We start from the raw sequence: 21,673 nt of genomic DNA on the forward strand, positions 1-21,673 counted from the left end.
GTTTGCCTTTTCTCTGAAGTTGCAGATAAACCTCATAAGATTACAAAGCAACATACTTAACAAAGCCAATCTTAAAGGAGGATGGACTGTTAAAAGGCTGATTGGAGAAAGACCTTTTACTGATCTAACTGAATCTAGAAGTATATATAATATAAAAGTATCACTCAATCTTAAACACTGCACAAACCCTGCATTTTGACTGCCAACTATGTTGTGCCAAGTCTAAAAAAAAAAAACAAAAAAAAACCAAAGACAAAGAAACCCTACTAGTTTTCTCTAAGGGAGAACAATATAATTTTGATACACATAAATGCAAACGAGCATGGGAAACTCTCACCAGGTAGGAAAGAAAATGGATGAGAACACAGAACCTTTGTTTCTGCTTTCAGTGAAGTTCAGAGTGTTGCTATTGAGTTAGTGGGAATGGGAACTGGTCTTGAGCATTCTGCATGCACTGAGAGTGGTCTGTGTTGTAACTTACTGGAACAGAATCACTGCTAACCATTCTTTAATGACAGGCATCCTCATAAAAGTGAGATTTTTATCCTCTGCAACACACCCAAGTTTTATATCAAAGTCTACAGAACAATGTTTAAGGAAACAAAAGGGTAAGAGATCTTTTGTTGGAAGTATGGAGTTTGGTGGAAAATGTTTTAGATGTTTCTTAGATTCAAGGCAATGTGTTCAAATACAAAAGATACTTGCAGACATACTCAGAAAGATATTCTGTGTCTTACTACATGTAAATCTTCACTCTTAGGACAGATGAGACCTCCGAAGATTGCTTACAACCTCTAAATCAGTTAAAGAGCTGACATTTTCTCATTCACAAACTTCCTTCCTCTTACATTTCCTCTCCATTATGCTGAGTCTCTATATTTCATAGCTCCTTCCCTGTTAGTGAGGAATTAAATGTAGGCTTTCAGTAGAACTTCTGACATACCTCACTGATCACAATAAAAAGTAACACAGGTAGCAATTCCTGTCTTGGAAACCTATAAATGTTATTTCAAAGCTTACTATAAGCCAAGAACTTTCTCCTTAGAAAGCTTATCTATTATCAAATTTTAACACCTGCTCTATGTTCTAAATAATTTTATTAGCTACTTCCAACCAGTACCTAAAAATAGAGGATTTACTGCACATACACAGAATGAGAGTAATTGTTAGGTTGTACTGAAGCATGTAGCAGCTTCATTTCGATGCAGCACACAGATGCCCAGTATGGCTCTGCAACTCCTGCTCCCAGAAGCATCGACAATCTGCACTGACTTCTGCTGATACAGCTTGCCTTAGCTGGGGGCTGCACGTGAGGCTGATCAACCACAAAAGAACATCGGGTCTAAAATATAGAACTCAGATCATTCTTCGAATTTATAGGCTCTTCACCACGACTTAATTCATAGATCTTTCCATAATGGAAAATGGTCTTTTAGGACAAGACTAGAAGTCCATTTCCTGAAAACAGGAGTCACCATTTTGTGAACTGAAAATGAAATATTGTGCAAAGACAGATTTTGAAAATGTCAACCAAAGACAGTCAGAAATGATCTTGTGTAACATGCTGCACTGTGGCAGCACAGAAAAACCTGAAATACTTCTTTTCTTCTAGGCTAACTTAATCAAAAACACCTTAATCACATTTTAATAAGAAAAAAGAATCCAAGATTGCAACAGCTTGTCACCATTTGGGACAATTTCCAATAAATGCTGGGCAATCCTCTGTTCTCTCTCAGTTTCACAAAGCATTAACTACTAGTATTACTATTAATAGTATTAGCTACTAGTATTAACATTAGCAATACTATTAGCTGTAAAGTCCCATTTTCCTGAAACTTGAAGCATTAGAATCGGCTCCTTCTTGAAAGCAGTTTCTACTCAATGCTCCACATCACTGGTATCTTCTAAACAAGGTTCACAGAATAAAATATAAGAAAAGAATATAGAAACAACAATAATGAACTGTCTGTCTTTCAAGAACCTAAAAACAGCTGAAAATATTATCTAACATTCAACACCCTGGGCAATGGTGTTAACTTCAAAGCATGAGAATCACTCCAGACACCTCTAGAATGGAAATTCAACAGCCGTTTCACAGCATATCACAATAAAGCAGAACTACATAAGAAAAAAAAAACAAAGATAAGTTTTATTTCCAATTGAAAGTGCAGATGGAAGTTAGATTGAGAGAAAAGCTATTATTAAGCTGAAACATGACCAGAAAGTCAGGGGTTGCTACAGGCCTGTTCTATGTACTATTAGACCTAGGAACTGCAGCTGGATCAGGAACACAGCTGTCCATCTCATTTGAATGATGACTTCCTCAGCACAACCTTCCCAAATGATGAGGGAAACCATGTCTTTGGTATTATCTTTAAAGGCAGGAGTGCTTCCAACTAAATCATCCATTCCTTCCCAAAGATTTTTTCCTTGGAGTTCTGTGCAAGTACTGACATGGTCTATCCTGACTTGACTCATGAAAACTGAAAGGATCACAACTATAATTGTTACGGCTGTAGGCTACACTAAAAAGAATTCACTAAAGTTAAATACAGCTGTCTGAGCTACAATGCCCAGAACTACTGCTGTATTTAACTCTCCGTGTGATCCGAGATTGAGTTTGGTCCACTCTACTGTAAAGGTGGGGAGTGAAAATGAAATTAAAGTCAAATTGTGAACTTTCCTGCAGTGCAGTTTTAGGACTTGCTGTAAACATACCCTGCAACAGAAAATCCATTAGCTTTGCATCCTTGCTTCCCTTACACTGCATAAAGAGGACCTGAAAGGTCACGTATGTATCAACAAGCAGAAGGAAGTTAGTCTTCTTTTTCTCTGTTCTCACCAAAACGTTGAAACTCATGACACATCCATTCTTGTTAATCTGGTGAATTTTAGGAGCAACTGAAATTTTGGGGACTAAACAATGCAAGTACCCCTCAAAACAAGCTTAGGGTTCTTTTTCTGTTGTCCTGCATGTAGCCACTTATGTAAAAGGAAGCCAAATCATAACCGCTGCATTTTGTTTGTGCTTGCACAACATAAGGCAACAGGGAATTGGGTCCTTTGTTTTTAAGCTCAAGTTTAACTCGGATAACACTGAACTACTGAAAGAATCTGATTAACAGATATACTACATCAATTTCCTGTATTAAAGGCTATCAAAGCCATCATTCTCATTTTCTACTCCTCACACAGGGACAAAAAGGGTTTGATTTTTTTATCATACCAAAGCTTGGATTTTTTACTTTATTTTTATTAAAGACATCTTTACAATAATTTTATGAAAATGTTTCTTGTCTTTTGTCTATTGTAAGGAAGCAAAAGAAGATTTATTTAGCTAAATTTGCAGTCCCCTTTAACGTAATACTAGGTCTTTGTGCTACAGTGGATTAAAGCAGCATCTGTTCTTCTCTGGAAACCTGGAGTCAAATCACAGCAGTGCAGTAAACTTGCTGTCTCTGCCTGTACCCTAACTAGAATTGTCCTTTTTCCAAATAAAATTCATATGAATTCCTGAAAGACACAAGAAGGGCTATAGCTATGTAACTAAAATATTTTTGGTTAATAAGTCTTGCTAAAAGCCCATGATCAGTAACTATTTTTGCAAAACAAAGATGTCTGAATTAAACGAAATCTGTATTTACATAAGTTTTGACATAAAATGACAATATACAGGATGCTAAAAATGAACTTCCAAATCCAGGTCCTGATTCTGCTTTTATAACTACACAGTCTTGTTAGACAACAGAAGTAGAGAAGCAAAATTGGGAATATGAATTAAGCTTGTGGCCCATACTCTGTTTAAATGTAAATGAAATCTAAGCAAAGCACAGTTCACAAAAACAATGCACCAGCACACTTTCTCCCCAAAACCCCAGATTCATCTCTTCATAATTCCAGTCGTTCTGTTGATCAGGCAGTGTTTGGGTTAAGGGTACATCCTCATATATTTAATGTAACAAATAGAGCAATCAGGGTTCCATCTTGATTACAGTTTCTGAGGTCTCCTGCCGTTATGTTATTAAATAAACATAAAAAGCAATAATTGATTGACAGCTACTATGATTAAAATATGCCTGGCTCTGAAATTAATGATAAAATTGCCATCGATTCTGACAGAAAAAGAACTATGTAAATGCTGAAAGAGCAAGAAAACTGCATCCTTAGCGTCCTTCATAAATTATGGTAAATCCTTGCAATGAAGAGGCACAACAGACACAGCCACCCAGCTAATCTACATCCATGTATCATAATGCTCAAAGCAACAAAGTGTTTTTTTCCTCCTCAAATTGTGGTCCTTCAGAGTTTTTTAAAAAAATAGAATATTCAAAAATACAGTAACTTGAACCATTCCTTTGCACCTGCCAGAATCAGTCAGAAACTGGAAGCTGCATGGGTTTACAACAAAGAGAGTGCATTAGTCTGGATCTTGAGATGCTATGAAGGCCTAGTGGATAATTTCCAGGACATCTTTATGGTATTAATATTTCCAAAATAAAGCTGCCCTGATAGCAGGCTAAATCCGATTTTACTCATTGAGAGTCACACAGCTGAGGCTATAAAGTTAAGGCAACGCAGTGTCTTGAATTTCAATTGGAACAGTACACAGTAGGCAAAAGGACAGGTTTTACTAGGAAAGCAGTATCTCACTTCTAGCACTCTTGTTTCCCATTGTTCTGCTAGAGATGCCTTAAGTCTAAGTGTCGGTGGTGTTAAGCATCAAGAAGCACAACTGAAATATGTGAGGAGATGTTAAATACCTACAGGTAGCAAGTGCTGCTTTTGGTTTAGGATGACATCCTGCATCCACCAACAGAGGACTGGCTACGTTTAGGCCAGCTTTTATAATTCACAGCTACTTCTTACCGGTGTTCAGGGCAAATACAGTTTGGAAGCGTAATTAGAGTAATCACGTAAGTGTGCTAATCAGCTACACAATTATGAGATCTTCCTCTTCTGAAAGTTTGATCCTTGAATTGCCATCTTTATACTTCAGAAAACACGATCAGTATAAAGGTGAACTGTTGTTACAAAGTAGTTGTTCCACCCAAAGTCCTACCACCTAGCCTCTAGATCCTCAAAGGCATGAAACAATCCCAGCCTCCAAGTGACGGAATAGTATTCTCATGAAAACTAAGTATTTGGAGGAATACTTTCTACAGCCATATGAATAGAAACACAATTCTCTTCAGAAAATTTTAGTTTTGCGAATATGAAATGGTCACAGGGCGAGAAAAACCACATAAGGCCACGGGGCTGTCTGTCCTAGGAAATCACTTCCCAATTCTCAAGAGGAACACCCTGCCAACTGCTAGTGAAGATACTGCTGGGCAAACAATCTTGTTTGCTGGAGAAGGTAACTCAGTGTCAACTCCTAGCAACCTTCCAATATAGATTTCTAACAAGAACAACAAATCAGAGTTACTGTTCAACTTGGTATTTGTACTTTTCAGGTGAAGAACTGAATCCTTTGGGTTTCCTTACCTGAAAGTTGCAAATTATTCAATGAAACTGAACTGCACCAGGATTCCCAGAGAGCTTATAAAGGGGCAAAGTAACAACTAAATGCTGTTGATGCACCGAATGCTATAATTTTCACTGGTTAGCTCCAGCTCTTGTACTACAGTCATCTTTGATGACAATGAATTATTTCAGATTAGTAGAAATAGGAAAAAAAAACGGACGATAGCTGACTTCACACATGAAACCCCAACATCGAGCACCTATTTAACTAAGAAAAAAGTCCAGCTGACTACTATATAACCATACTCTTAATACCTGGAATTTCAGGAACTAGAACAGGACATCACAACAGCAAAACAAATCTGGTACGAAAGTAGAAGTAAAATGGGAAATGGGTCATTTCATTCGGCATAGCTTAAGTTCTCCCAAAGCACTAGACAGATGTAATGAATTCTGTGTTTATATGAAGGGTATCTGCCACAAGAACAGACACAGTTAAAAACAACCATCCAAACTAAGTACTCAGCAATTCCTCTTTCAACACATCAGGCAGAATAATCAAGTTTAACTGAAAGGAAGTGCATAGCAATGTGCAAATGGAGGAAAAAAGTCTGAAACAATGACTGAATAGCAGAATGTAACTGTGTGAATACAGACAAATCTGTCACTAAAGTAACATTTACGAATTATGTTTTGTAGCAAGCCCTGCAAATGTAATATCACTTATGCAAACATTACCAACTCCACACAGGAAACTTACAAGCTCAACTTTATTATTTTCCATAAGGGTAAAAATGGCCTTATGGATCATTAAATGTGTGACTAAACTGTACTATAAAACAATTTTTCTTTATCAAAAAACATTTTTCCTTTCTTTTCCAGAAAAGACATTGTTGCATTCATATGTAGTTACACTGAATCTAGTCACTTCCTGCTTTTATATTTTTCCACACATGCACACACCCAATTTAAGATGTTGGCTATCTTTATTTAAATGGAGCATTTCTTTAACAGTCAATCAGCTCAGAATTTCATCAAATTATTTGGTGGAATAAACTTTCACAATGCATCAGAGATAATTTTATTTTGCAAGTGTGCTTGCCAGGATGACTATTTTAGTCTATCATAATCTACATGGAATATTGCACAAGAAAAATGAGTTTCTACATCTAGTTTTCAAGTGGCTCATATATACAGAGTGGTGTGTTTTTGTAATTTTGACACACGTTATTTTAGTAGTAAACAACATCATAACAATAGAGACTGTACATATTAGCATGACAAATCCCATTTTCTGTTTTTCTTGCATCAGTTATTCAGTATCCCTACTTTAAAGGCCTTTGAACTAAACTTTTTCTTTTTTTTTTTTTTTCGGCTGAGGGCATGAGTCGCAAATGCTCGCTTACCCTGAGCAGTATGACTGAACCTTCCTGCTGACAGTTACAACGGCAGGTCCCCGGGTCCCCCGGCCGGTTTGGGACACGGAACACTATGTACCAGCGCTCGCAAGTAGAACTCGCCGCTTGTTTGACACCGGTCATGTGATTCCTTGCTCCATATCAAACTCGATGAAATGAAGTGTTTTCATGCTTGTGTACACCCATGCATGTATCTCGGCGGCAACGCACACGCTAAGTCAGATAACATCCTAACAGCACCCTTCTCAAATTGCTTCTGGCGGTTTTATACTTCTAGCAACACGGGTCCACTTTTGATACCCCATTTAAACGGCCGCGACTTCAAACTTGCGTCCCTACAAGCCAGACGGCACTGTAATTCCTCCCCCCTCCCCGACCCAGGACATAAGCTCCTGAACAACGCGATCGCCACAAAGAAGCCGCCGCCGGCTGCGACCGCCGTGCGTTGGCGATCGCTGCGGACTTCGCAGCACCCCAGAGACAAAGGCGGTGACCCCAGCGGCAAGCCGGGCCCCCTCTCAGCCGGGAGCGGCTCCAGGCTGCCGCTCCGCCCGGCTTCCCCCGATTACAGCTTCCCACAACGGCGATCGGCGAGGCCGGGCAGCGACGGAGCGGAGCCCTTTGTGTGACAGGACGGGGCTCCCCGCCGAGCGGGGTCCCGGGGACCCCCCGCCTCAACCCCCCGGCAGGACTTACCAGCTGTCAAGCTCCAGCTCCAGCAACGACTGAGTCCTCTCCGAGCTGCAGTGCAGGCACCACATGGCTGGGCCGAAGTCGCAGGCGGGGAGCTCCGCTCCGCCACCATAGCCGCCCCTCAGCCCGCCCCGCCCCCACGCCCGCTCCCCTCAGCGGCCGCGCACGGCTCGGTGGAGGGAGCGCGCACGCGCGGGAGACGGTTTCCCGGGGAACGCGAGGCGCCAACGGCCGTTCTCCTCGGGGCAGTCGCCTCACGGCCCGCACCGTGCCGGGCGTCCCTTGGGCGGGCCCGGCAGCGATCAGGTATCGCCCGAGGGCCTTCCGGAGATGAAAAACCTGGAGGGCTGCGCGTGCCTAATTAAAACCAGAACCCTATTAATTACACGTGAAGTGCCTGGCTCCAGGACCCACAACACACCTCTCCCGGGGGAGCTCCTCGGCAGCAAGGGTGAAGTTTTAAAATAGGCGCTGGGGACTTTTAAAATAGACGCCTTCAGAGCAAAGGCGCTGGTCAAGATTCAGAGTTTGTTTTTCTATTGGTCAAGGAGTGTCCAACTGTTTACGGTTCTGCTTAAAGAAATAATTTCAATTATCTTTTAAATTAAGTGAAAAAGCATACATAGACACTGGAAGCATCTGAGAGAGGGTGACAAACTCCCTCTGATGAAGGGTGTGGCTGCATTTTGTGGAAGGCTTCTGGCAGACACAGTGAAACTCCCAGAGATCTCCGTGGAAAGAGCAACACGAAATAGCAAAGCTAAAAATATTTCAGATGCACTGGAATAAGAATGTCAAGAAAGAATTTAGCTCGTTAAAAAAACCCTGACTCGAGGCACCGGCAGCAGCTGTGCTGGCAGCAAATATTCCAACTCTTTCTCCCTACACTTATTCCCAGGCACACAACCAGGTGAGGAAATTCACCACTTTTGTCAACATCACACACATTCAAAACAGCATCTGAACTTCCCTGTTGTTGTTCTGAATACTAGCACAATAATCCAAATCCTATTTACCTTCCATAAAGCATTACATGTATTATGCTAGTATGAGATGGTCTGAAGTTCACGATTGCAAGGCAGAATGGTGCTGTGAAACATGCAGAAAGCAAACACACACGACATAATAACACATTAAGTGCTGTGGAGGCCTGGTGACAGGAGAACAATTTTGGAAAGAGTGGTTGATTTATTATTAAAAAAATACCTATCAGAATCAGATTTTTGGATAAAAATCAGTAATTAAAAAAAGATTTTAATTATTATCCTTTCTCGCTCCACTGAAGCCTGACCTAGAAAGCTTGTGGATTTTGCTGCATCATGTCCTTAGTGTTCTCACAGCACTTGTAAATGGGAATGAAGAAACCTCCACTTCTTCCAAACACACGGTAGCTCAATAGTAAAGCTAGTTCTGGCAAGCAAGAATTCCTCACTAGAATTCTGAAAAAACACCACCAACTGGATTTCATCATCACAGTATTTGACACATGAATAACAATCCTTCCTATTTTTTTTCAAGCAGATTCACCATGCAGTGGTTAAAGTATTGCAAGAAATCAAGTCTAAACAGAGTTAATTGTAACTTAGTAATTCATAAATGAAAACAATCTCCTGGAATACCGTAAAAGGTGCTTTAATTTATATATACGCCTCTTATGTAGAAACCACACACCTGAAAATGAGAACATTGAAATTATATAGTTTTCTCACACACAATAACATTTCACACACATATTTTAAGAAAAATGCTTATGCTTCATGATGCTTTCCTAGCCTTCCTGCCCCAAAGCCTAGAAAAGAGAAGGGTTTACAGCCTATCTGGAAGGTTAATCCGAGTGCTGAAGAACTAAGGAGCCAGCCAGTTCCAGAACTTGTCCCCAGGGAACACCACCTTATCAACTGTCTGCTCATGTTCAAAATGCAGTCTCAGTTCCTCTGCTGATCTAAACCACAAATAATTTTCAAGAGTACTTGCTAAGTCATAGTTTCTTTGGTAGACTATTCCTACAGCAATTTTAGCTTTACAGGTCAAAAGAACAGCTGAAACTGCACCATAAAACCAGTAGATAAATAGTGCTTCCTATAGGTACAAAGAAATTAGTGTTTCAGAAAGTAGTACGGCCCATATGATTAATATCTTGTAAAAACATAAGAAAGCAAGACAAGTTTTAACTTTGGGGTTTCAGGGCACCATGAAGACAACTTGCTTTCCAAATTAAGTTTCCCTTCATCAAAATAAGCACCATGTCTATATAAGCTAGGCAAACTGTCTAACCACAGACACTCCTTGGCTTCAATTAGATTCCATGGTGCTGGAGAAGGGGAAGCTAATTAAGAAAACAAGAACCATTCGGGGGGGGGGGGGGGGGCAGTTTGTAAGTTCACCACTAAAGTCTTCATTCATAATTGTTTTGCAGTTTTCTGTAGGGACAGAGCAATTTGCACTATACTTCCTAGGAATGGAAATACTCCAGCACATAAAAGAAGCACTGGCTGATCTCTAGTTTGGGGAAACTCAGAAGCTTAGTCAGAAACTAAAAAATGTTGCTCAAACAAATCAGATAAAAGAAAGAGCACAATGAAAGGCCCAGCTGTGCCCTTGTGCTGTATATACAACATACCTCTTATTTACAATACATACCATGAGAGCAGATCACATCTTTCTGGATGATAAAAAGAATCAACGCAACTTTACTTAAATCCAGTTAAATATTTGGATCGAGTGTGCATTCTGCATAGTTTCCTAAGGAAGCATTAGGCATGGATTCCAATAAGCCTAGGTTTAACTAGCTTTCAGTGAAACTCAAATGTTTTAAGGAAGGACACACCTACACTGACTGTTTTGATAGTAATGTCACTGCAAGTCTATAACCAGAGACTATTTACACTGCAATGCCTACTTTCAACATCTAATGGTTATCCAGACAGTCTCTTCCCTACAGAAGTCTGACATTCTGGGATAGACAGACACGACAACAATCCCACATTTTTCTGGTCCTGACTCAATGCCCTCCTGCGTCAAGCTCCATCTCTACTTGTAAACAGAGACAAATCCAAAGCAGACATAAGCAGCCCACAAAAGTCAACTGCTCAATGGAAACTGGCTTCCAAAGGAGAAAGCAAGTGCAGACAGTTTCGGCGTGGGCTGTGAAGGAGGATATGTACTTGAAAGGGCGGCCGAGAAGCTCTGACCTCAAAAGCAGTCACAGAATTTTCTGAAGAATGTGCTTTTCTGAACCCACTTCAAACAGAATCTTTCTTCGACAGATACGAACACACTAGATAAGCAAACAACCAGGCAATACTAACACATCCCGTTTCAAATACTACATGGATAATTGTTAAAATTTTCCCCTCTCCTCAACATGAAGAATCCCGATTTCTCAATTTTGTTTCAAACATTCTGCTACAAAGTTTTTGTTAAATCACTTCTCATTTTAGTAAGAGTCTCTAAAACCCAAAGTAGAGATTAAATGCCAAAATCATCTACATATTTAAGATCACACATGTATGCCAACATGGGAAATTAAACACAGAAAAACAAATTCTTGCTGCACTACGCAGATGGCATTGTGGTTTCCGAGTCAAGGCAGCCTGACACAATTATTTTTGGAGGGATTTTTTGTTTATGTTTCAACATTCCAAAAACCATCTTTGTTGAACCATAATCCAGAGTGTGTAATCCAGTCTCCTGCAGGTAACAGTAACCATATTCCATACTGCATAATCCATTCTCCCTCAGGCAACTGCTGATGATTTTTCATAGACATCTAGGCTTGACTTTTTAGGCCAACTTTTTGGTGGCACGTAGCTGGATATTTTTGCTATCCTGACTGCATAGGTGCAGTGCTTATGCTCTGTGCCACACATACAGAGGTGATGTTGCAGGCCTTAGAAGACAGGGGCAGGAGAGGCTCTTCTAACAATACAGAGCCAATGTGGGCTTCTGTACCACATTATTTATCTGCACTTTATATAGGGAGCTTTGGCAGAACCAAGAGGACATATAGAGGCTATATACCCTGTTGTTCACTGCTAATGTGACATCTCGCCAGCATTAGAGCTGCCACCAAGATACTGTAGAAGTATGTAGCGCAGGGTAAGGAGATAGGAAAGTAATTTTTTATATCTTAGTTTCGTTATTCCTGGCAATTTGTTGGAGCACAACTAATAGTACAACGCAAAGTTTTTTTCTTAACAGAGCAAAGATAAGACCAACTTCATTTAAGAAAAAATGAAGGAACTAGGAAATCTCTGTGCAAGAGGAAGTAAACAAAGATTTCAAACTATAAATTTATGCTGACTAGATCAGTCCAAAAGTTCAAGGTAAATAATGCTGAAGCAAGTAGGCTGGCTGACCACGGGAAGAGCTTACTGTTGATAACCGGCTCATTCACTGTAGTTTTTCATTCATTCACTTCGTACCACTGTAGTTTTCAGTCAGCGTGACCAGTAAATACTACTGACAAACTTACAAAGGCGGCTCCAATTTTGTTACCATTATTCATGTTTAACAATATCTCCATAGTGAATGTTACTCTTAGACTATTCAATCTTCCTTGCTAAAGCTAACCGTATTTTATTTCTAATACAGAAATATAATTAAACCTTAGATTAAGCACAACACTGAAAGTTTGGTTTATCCAGTAATTGACATAAATCACTGTTATTTAATGTGTTAATAGCTAAGATAAAGTTTATAAACCCCTAGAGTGCAACAAACTCAATTTGTAATTATGAGCACACAGCAATTTGTACAACATGCCATCTAAATCTACAGTAATTATGACCCTGCTTAAGGGTAATTCCCAACTTAATCACATTTAATACACCATTATTTCCAAAATCTAAAATGCTGAAACAGGCATTTATCTTGCATTTTGCTTGAATAAAAGCAAAGGATTTCCCATGAAAAAAAAAAAAAGGAAGAAACTACTAGGGAGTAGTTTGCTTCCTGCAGTGTATAAATACAGCATGCAGCACTGTACAATAAAATGCATGCCCTGGTCAAAACACATGTTATTCCTCTCACAGTGGGCTTTGGGGGGATATTAATCCAATTCATCCCTTGAAAAAAATACACTAACTTATATGGATCCTCCACCTCCTCCCTCCCACGATGAATTCTCTGCTGCTTATGCTCGCCCCTCCACCCATGCTTACCTGTACACCTAACAGAAACTAAGTGTTCTTTAAACAAATATTGGGATGTATCAGTTTGAAGGACATACACCACAATGCTCTTTCACAATATTCTCTTTCAGTGCATGATGAGAATTATCAATAAACAGTAATTGATTCTCTAACTGTATAAAACATAGTATATTGTGATAATTTTCCCACATGACCTGGAATTACATAGGAATTCTCAAATATGCCAGGTAATTCTTTAAAAATTAACACGTTACTTTACTTACCCCAGTTCTGTTTCCCCCCCAAAATGGATTTCTTATTTTTTTTCATATACATTTCTTCATTTCCTATGGCTGTATACTAGTTCACTTATTTTTTTAATGCCGATATACAAAAATTGGCACTAAAACAATAGCTACAACTTCAGTTCATTTTTTAAACTGAACTTACAAAGCCTTTAAATAAACACATCTGGGAAAAGGCTTCATGTTGTCGGTTGCTATGGAGTAGGCAAAACAATGAATCTTTGTAGTCATTTTACTCCTCTAAGAACAGATCCAAAGCCTATTTAAGGCAAAGGAAATCTTCACTGACTTCAAGGGTTTGTATACTCAAAACTACTTTTCAACTACCTATCTCAAAACCCCCCACATTCACAAAATATAAAGTAGCATTATCCCTATGTGAAGGATGGCAATGTCGAAGCACAAAGAGTATAAACCATAGCAGGAGAAAATCAGAATAACTTTTCACTGTCACCTTGCAAATCAGTGGGAGAACTAAAACTGAAATAGATCTACACATTCTGCTTCTTTACTCCCTCCCATAAAATAAGATACTTAGCTCTATAGAGGGAGAAAAGAAAAGGGTCTGTCATTAGCCCCTCAAAAGAAACGCTGCCAGTGAAATGCTGCACTCTGCAGCAAACTCTCTCCTTAGCCCTGGCTAGAAGATTTGGATAAAGGGCTCGATTTTGGAACAAAAAAGGAAATTCCACAATGGTCACAATGTTTCAAAATGCATGCAAACCAGACAACCCTGTAAACTATAGCAAGTTGTAAAACATATATACAAAATCCCAGCAAGGAGAAAAACAAGGCATAAAGAGGATTAGACCACAGTCAAACTATTAGACCAAAGCCAGGATTCCTGACTCAGAGTTGCCTGCTGTCAATACTCTGACCTCGTTTTGTCCCCCAAAGTTGATCCTACAAACCCTCACTTGTGCAGAGAGCTATTGCAAACCATATTATTAGGTGCACTACAACACTGACTGACTACTTACATCCACAGGAACAACATCAGAAAAAATATCATTAGGCAGAGTTTTTTAGTACAGTATTTAGGTATTTCTCTCAGAGAATGCTGGAACACTGGTCACGCTGCTTCTGAGCTGATGTTTTCATCCTCTCTGGTTCTGCCTCTGCTCCCCACGGTGCTGCTCACAGCAAGACACAGTTTTGGTTTTCCATAAAATGTGTCAGTTACTAGATAACTACATTTCATTATAAGACTATCAAGATATTTAAAATTTCTCTTGACAGATCCATAGGCATGTGGAACAATTTTTTTTCTGCAAATGCCATGCAACCTCCCTTTCAAAAAAAATGTAGCAGGGGGCTTTCAGCAGTCATCAGTGTTGCTGTGACTCACCCCAGCAGTGAAACTATACCTGAGAAGCAGAAGATGCAACCTAGGTCAATCAGCACCGAGCGGTGGTTCTTCAAGAGAAAACACTTTCTTCTCACAAATCCACGGACAGAAGGATAGTGGATGCTTGGAAATCCCGCAAAGAAAGTACAGAGGCTGACAAGTAGCCAGAGAGCCCCTTTAGAAAGAAATTCATCTGTAAGCTAAGAAGGCTGCTCTGTTATTGTCAGAAACTGTAGATCAATATAGACGAAAAGGGAAAGGGAAACCTTTAATCTGCATTCTTGGGGGCAATAAAGGCAGGACTCTGCACCACGAATACAAGGTGACTGCAATTACAAGTTTGCTGATACCATTATATATATATATATATATAATAGTCCTTTGTCTCTTACGAGTGAAACATGTGCAAGAGTCGCTCCTTCATTCTTCTCACTTGGAGTGCCACGTTCTCTGATGAATCCAGAGTTCCCACAGCTTAGGGCACACCTAAGCATTTACAACATCAAGTCACTGGGTTCCAGGATTTCGCTGGCTGCGTGTTCGGTGCCACTGCCGAGCAAGGTTGGTGGGCACCGAGTCCACGTGGCTCAAGATTGAGAAACTCAGGATGTAAGGAATATATCCTGATGCTCTAAAACAGCAGAGTGCACAGAGAGAAAGCTGAAGCCATGAGCTCCCCTTTCCAGACTGTTACTTAGTCAGAATAAAGGACTGAAAAAGTAAAGTAATTCTCCTTTACTAGAAAAACGCTGCAGATTTGTGGTCAGATTAAGCTAGCACTGCCACTGAAAGAAGTGGCTTTACCTTCCCCTCACCTCTGCACCTTCCCCACCCCCTCTTGCAGGTGCACATGTTCATGTTGATGTGATGGGCATGAATAGATTTAAAACAAAGTGGGTTTTGGCAGGTCAGTTTGGGACATTTCGCCTTATGTAGGGCAGAGACATTTGTCAAAGTTGCACACTGAGCAACAATAAGACCCACTGAGTGTGTACTTAAGGCACAAGAGAAAAGCAATGCAAACGTTTACTTTTGTTCTTTACCTCTAGGTATTGTCTCCAAATGGGACTAGAATGGAAAGATTATTATGATTTGGAACTTTTTAATATCACAAAGTACCACTGTTAAAAAGCCATAAGAAAAATCCACTGACACCAGATGGTGCAAAGCTCTGTATACCACCTATGCAGTAGTTAGCAAGCGTGTCACTGAATGAAATATCTTTAAATGAAGTTGCACAGAACATGAACATTGAGATGATATATATAATGTAGGTAGCTAATACACAGTGTATTAATGCTCTTGAAACACCCTGTATAAACCAACTGAAATTGAACCATCCTTTAAAAATATACTGTACCACAAGGCTCCCCACAGCCACCTCTTTTTTTCTGCTTTCAGTTTATGGCAGTAATAATGTGCTTTCTGCGAAAAGCATTTCTTTGGGATTAACGGACAACCGATATTGACAATGTTTAGTTATGCTTCATGTCATCAACATCTCAAAAGCTCTCAATCCCCAAGAAAAGCATAGTTTTGTTTGCTTGGTATTTAACAGGTTTTTTTCCCCTCTTCGAATGATTCACAAATTTAGTAGGACAAGTGAGCTTGTGTGTGCACGTTGGGCTTTGTGCACACACTAAAGTCACGCAGAAAAATACATGACTAATTTTAACATGACTTTACTAATATTTTCTAATTCTGGAAAATACAGAATTGTGTTTCTTCAAATAAAAATGTGAAAGAATTACAAACCCCAAAAATAGTGCCTGAAAGCTTACGAAAGTAATTACTAGCCAGTATTAAAGTAAATATCTGAATGTTGCTAGTTTATGTTCTATATAGAACGGTCTTTCTATCAGCATTTGTGTATCTGGCTCAGTGTAATGTGCTACATTGAGAAATCACGTGGACAGTGCACACCATACAGAAGTACATATTTTCCATGACTTGTCTTTCTGCAAGCACCATTCTAAACCCAGAAATTTTTCTACTTGAAGCTCAGATTGTGTTACAGTTGTTTATTTTGATAGTAACCACTAAGTTTAAACTGTTACTAAAATGACAAGCATCACTGAAATGTCCCATATATATGAATAAAAAAAACCTGACTGAAATCCATTTTTAAGGTAAAGAAATCACTTTTTCACTGACTGCATATTTAAACAAATGAGTAAGAAGAAGGTTATAAGGAGGGTCTTATTATTGACCTAATAAAGTTGGATTTAAAGGTATTTTATTAAAACATTTTCATGGCTTCCGCATTAGTGCATGACTGTGCAATACAACAATTTTTAATTCAGGAAGGATATTTATCTACAGTCACATTTTTTCAAATGCATCAGCATGGAGATGCACTGTATCGCTCAGATAGAAGACTTGCTTCAAATGCAGAAATATTTACAGACACGGCACTTCTTTTTGGCAGTTGCACATCCTTAGGCTGATACTGCAAGTGACTGTGCCAGCACTGCAGAGTCCCTTTCCACAAAATTCAGCGAAGGCCACATGCTTACGGTTTTATGTATAATGAAAAGGGTGATCACTAAGGAAAAACAAAACAACAAAACCACATTCCTCAGCAATGATCACATAGCAAAACAAGCTACTGTACTAAGGCCACCCTATATATATTACATAACATAGGAAACAGCTGTGGCATTGACAACACCAGTGTGTGGGGTAACAAAGCCTGAGCCTCCACTAACTAACTTAAGCCCGTGGACTAGAGTCAGTAACCATAAAACCTCAATCCTAGCATAAATTACACAAATACTGACTTTTTCCATGGTAACCTTTATAGCTAATAGATACTTTGAATGGTGTTTTGAGCCAGATATAAAGTGAACAAAAATAGGAGAGGAACCAATAAATACACACCTCAGAGAAACACTCCACGCTAACACAGAATGAAGAGTATTAAAAAAAGGAATATTTTTGTTCCGCAGTTTCCTGCACTGGAGCCTGGAGGGCAGCACAGCACGTTTTGGTGTCCTCTCTATGGAATATGATGAACTCTCAGAAAAAAGGCTGGGCAGCACTGGCCACTTTCACAGGGAGACGGGACACCTCTGCCTGTCCTCTGAGTGCAAACGTGCCAGCCCTGCCCAAGCTCTGAGCAGAGCAGAGCCAAGGCACAGCAGCTTGCACTCACTGTCCCGCTGACTGCTGCCGTGCAGCTCCCAGCCAGCTCCCAGTTCATGTACCTGAACATACATCTATGGTATACCTCTCTCTAAACTTGAAAACAAAGAGGCAATATGTGAAAGAGTAGAATAAAGTTACATTACCTTTCTAGACCTTATTAAACAAGCAGGAAGAAATGATCAGAAAATGACAAATCTAAATGCTCTACTGGATTTTACATGCAATGCATCAGGCATTTAGAGGCAGGTTATTTATTACTACAGAGCGACAAATTCAAGCATAAGGAGACTTAAATACTTGTTCCATTATGCTCATTCACAGATTTCTCCCTAATACTGTCCCTTCGCCTGTCATGCTGAGCATGCCAGTATAGAATACAGACACGTAGCTACCAGCATATGGATGAACGCATACCTTCAAATTACCTTCTTTATAACACTGGCTTATACAGGTATGTTAAGGTAAAAAAGGACCAGGAAAATTCCTTTTTGAAACTCTTCAGTGCAGAAAACTAATTACATTTGCTAATACGTTAAGTGAAAGAAGAAACCTGTGTCCCCACTGTTAGATCCACAGGGAACGCCCAGAAAGCAGCCCCTGGGACACAGGCCTCTATTTAAAAAGCTTATATGACATTTGCCTTAAATCTCTGTAAGGCACCATTAGCAAAATACCAACAGAAGAAACAATTTGCATATCACTACACACAGTACATATTTGTTCGTAGATGAACAGGATATATTTTGTTTTCTTTTGGAAATGCATAACTCCTGACATTTATGTCTTGCACAAGGGTTACATTTTGGCACAACTGCACACTGACTGAAGAAAGAGTGGGAAGATATCAGGGTGCTAAGTTTTCATCTTTTAAAATTATTACTTACTGCAGTCCTTGTTTTGAATCTAGAGTTAAAAAAAAAAAAAAAAATGCCCCCCCCCCCCCCCCCCCCAACTTTGCATGAAGTAAACCAGTAGCTGCTAAGGGGAGAACGGAATCATTTCACTGAATGGTGCACACCACTGTGTGCCCGGCAGGGCAGCCTGCTCACAACCCATCTTCCTTTTAGCAGCCCTCCACCTCTCTGAAGGAAAATTTCCACAGAACACCAACCACCACTTGCCCCACAAGGTGAGTAATAAGGGACCTATACCATAAACCAAAGCAAATTTTACATCAGTGCCTTCAAAGGCCAAAAATGGCAAAAGAAATCACATTTTTGTCACCCATAACAAAAAGGTCACTTTGCAATAAACTACATTACTGAAGGTACTTTTAACTTTTGATTGACTTCTTGCCCTGTCACACAAAACATTTAATAAATTAAGCCTCATCTAAATCTTAGACAAAAAGAAAATGAAAATCTATTATGCTAATTAATTACATGGTATAGTTAAGGGTAGGTACCCTTTCAAATGCAAACAGTTAAATTACAATAAGAACCACCCCTAGGTGTCTTAGGGGAAGCTGCCAACCAATCTAGAGATGAGAAACAGGAAGTAATTTCAAATGCAAGTTCATTTTCTTTACCACCATAAAACCTCCTTTCCACCCCCCCACCCCCCCCAAACTAGGTGCCCGTGCTACAAATTGCAGTAATTTAGCAAATAAAAATGACCCCGAGGCAATAAAAGAGATGAAGAATGCGTTTTAAATAGGTGATCTTTGGCACCCACCATAAGATTATTCAGTGAACCAGTTTATATCAATGTTACTTATCTTCGTTAATATGGAAGAAACATACTCTGGACTCAAAGGGACTCCAGTTTCTCCTCCTCCTCAGCTCAAAACACACAGGACTGCAAGAGCACTGGCAATTTAATCAATTTGTATCCTTTCATGTTAACTGACTAGAGAGATTTCTTCCTTCTCTAGGGTAGAATTTATCTTGGTGTGCTCAAAGCTTGCTGTGTTGAGAATCCAGAAAATTAAATACAAGAAACGTTTTATTTTGTTGATGGGATTGCACTCTGGTAACGGAGGGCAGAGCACGGCCAGTTACGTGCAGCTGGTATCAGCTACCATAGACATGGTGGGTAAGAGAAGATGGATGCAACACAGTTCCAGCAAGTGTTATTTTATAAACAATATTTTATGGACTGCAGATTTGAACTCCTACCCTAAATCAAATTTAAAGCTAAGCTTAAGGTGCAAAACCCACTATGCATATTTCAGGAGACCACAGCACACTGTCAGGGGAACCAAAATGGGTGAAACCAAAGAGGTGGCACAATCTAACACTTTGTTGGAAAATCTATTTTCAGATATTGCAGATACTTTGTTCCTGAACAACACGAGGATAAATTTTACTTTTGGTAGAAACCTGAGACTGAGCGAATTGTCAGATACTGTGGCCTATGTGCAAAGTAGCCTCATCCCTCCTAATTCTTCAGCAGTGTTTGAGAACATCAGCTAGCAGTGATGAACAGGGACCAAACCTCTGTAATCCATGTCTATAATCCCAAAGAGACATTTATAATACCTTATATTATCAAAACCCATTACATTTGCCGTGAACAGACTATTGCTTTGGGCCTGAAGTCTGCAACACAAAAATAACCTATTGAGCTAGCGGTCTGGCTGCTGACATACTCGCTGTATAACCTGAGGAGTACACAAGTGTACTACAATGCAAGCATGCACTTAAAACTCTGGTTATTCTCATAATCCCATGTTATTCCTGTATATGCGTAATGAAACGGTTATTCCTGTTTGCAACCCCACTAAAAAGAAGGAAAAAAGTGCAGGATAAGCACTTGTATGTTTAGTTATCAACTAAAAAAAATGGTATTTAAGTCTAGGAAGATACTTGTCTTCCTAGAGACAGAAGAAAAATTAAGATAACTAGCTCAAAAAGAAGTGTTAGAAACCTTTTAAGTTTACTTGATTGGATCACCAGCTTGGGTATTATGCCATCTTTCGTTTAAATTAAGAACTGCAAAGTAATTGAAATGTGAAGTATTGCTCAATCAGTTTAAAATTTAATCTCAAGAAATTCAGCCATACTTGATTTACAGTAATGTTATTTTTCTTCCTACAAAAAAAAAAAAACCCAGAGAAATTGAGAATTTTTAATCTTGCTACTCTGTATTGTTTTCAGAATAACTTTTAGATACTCTCAACTGACAACAAAATCCTCTAGTTTTTTATAGGTAGATGACGACAAAAAACTTTACAAAAATAGTTTAATGGGTCCAAACTGTATCAGTTTCTTGCTTTACAATCATTTCATTAATTTTTCTCCTGTATCACTTCATAGTCTTTTGTTACCCATTGCAATGAGTTCCAACAGGTAGCTATTTTCAGATGTGCAACAGATCTTTAAGTTAAAACTGGCAGCAAAGATGCACCTTATTTACGTGGTTCTCTTTCTGCATACTGTAGACAAAGTATTTACCTGGGCTAAATATAACTGAGATCATTCATTTTGCTTTGACCTTGCTTATAAAGCCAGCAGAGACTATCCTGACATTCTTTAGTTGGTGATGTTTCCTTACATTTATTTTATATTAAATGTCTACTTACAAGCATACTCTAGCTATTAAGGATGAAAGTTACTTTCGGTATTGATAGCAGGAAGGTGTTTGTTATGGTTTGGGGTTTTTATTGATCAAATTAGCTTTCAACTAATGGTGAAATACTCAAAGCATCCCTTTTTGTACTGTCCTGAAACCTCCCCAAGAGCCAGAAGGAATGAAATAATCAAACAATCCAAGATGGAGTTATTTCAAATGGATTCTTTTTGAAATCCACAGGAAAAAAAGTACATTTTGATGGATGTGGAAAGATCACCTGAGTATGACGGACAATCTAAAACTCTTTTTTTTCCCCCTAGAATGGATATTGTGTAAGTGCCCAGTGGCACCTATCAAGCCCTTCCCAAGACAGATTGAGTAATCTGAGAAGATGACAATTGCTCATTTCTGCACAAACACCTGTTTAGTACTATGTTGAGACATGGAACGAAACCACAGACAGACAAGACTCCCCAACCACATCTATAGGAAAACTGAAAGGAAACATAAATGATTCTTGGGCACCCATTTTTCAAAGCTCCTGGCATTATCTTTCAATGACACAGAGTTAAGAGGTTGGGTTTCTTTGTTTGTTTGTTAAGTCTGAAGAAAGCATTCAAATGGTGACATATACTGCTAGTATTTGCACATGTT

At 39.3% G+C, this 21,673-nt stretch overlaps 1 protein-coding gene across 11 annotated transcripts in view; it reads right to left on the minus strand.

Annotated features, from left to right (window-relative positions):
* The window catches only part of IQSEC1 (IQ motif and Sec7 domain ArfGEF 1), a 355,322-nt gene that overhangs the window by 65,175 nt on the left and 268,474 nt on the right, over window positions 1–21,673 (minus strand). Inside the window, exon 1 of one of the 11 annotated variants that reach the window (XM_087743589.1) lies at window positions 7,578–7,728. The exons of the other annotated variants lie outside the window; for them this stretch is intronic. Coding sequence (XP_087599715.1) covers window positions 7,578–7,642 — 65 coding nt within the window. The 5' untranslated portion in view covers window positions 7,643–7,728. Of the gene's footprint in view, window positions 1–7,577; window positions 7,729–21,673 lie in introns of those variants that run through there. 11 annotated transcript variants of the gene reach the window in all.

The sequence above is a fragment of the Nipponia nippon genome, unplaced genomic scaffold, assembly GCF_047370975.1.
Source record: "Nipponia nippon isolate SJK-2023a ecotype South Korea unplaced genomic scaffold, ASM4737097v1 scaffold_9, whole genome shotgun sequence".
In the NCBI taxonomy this organism is placed as follows: Eukaryota; Metazoa; Chordata; class Aves; order Pelecaniformes; family Threskiornithidae; genus Nipponia; species Nipponia nippon.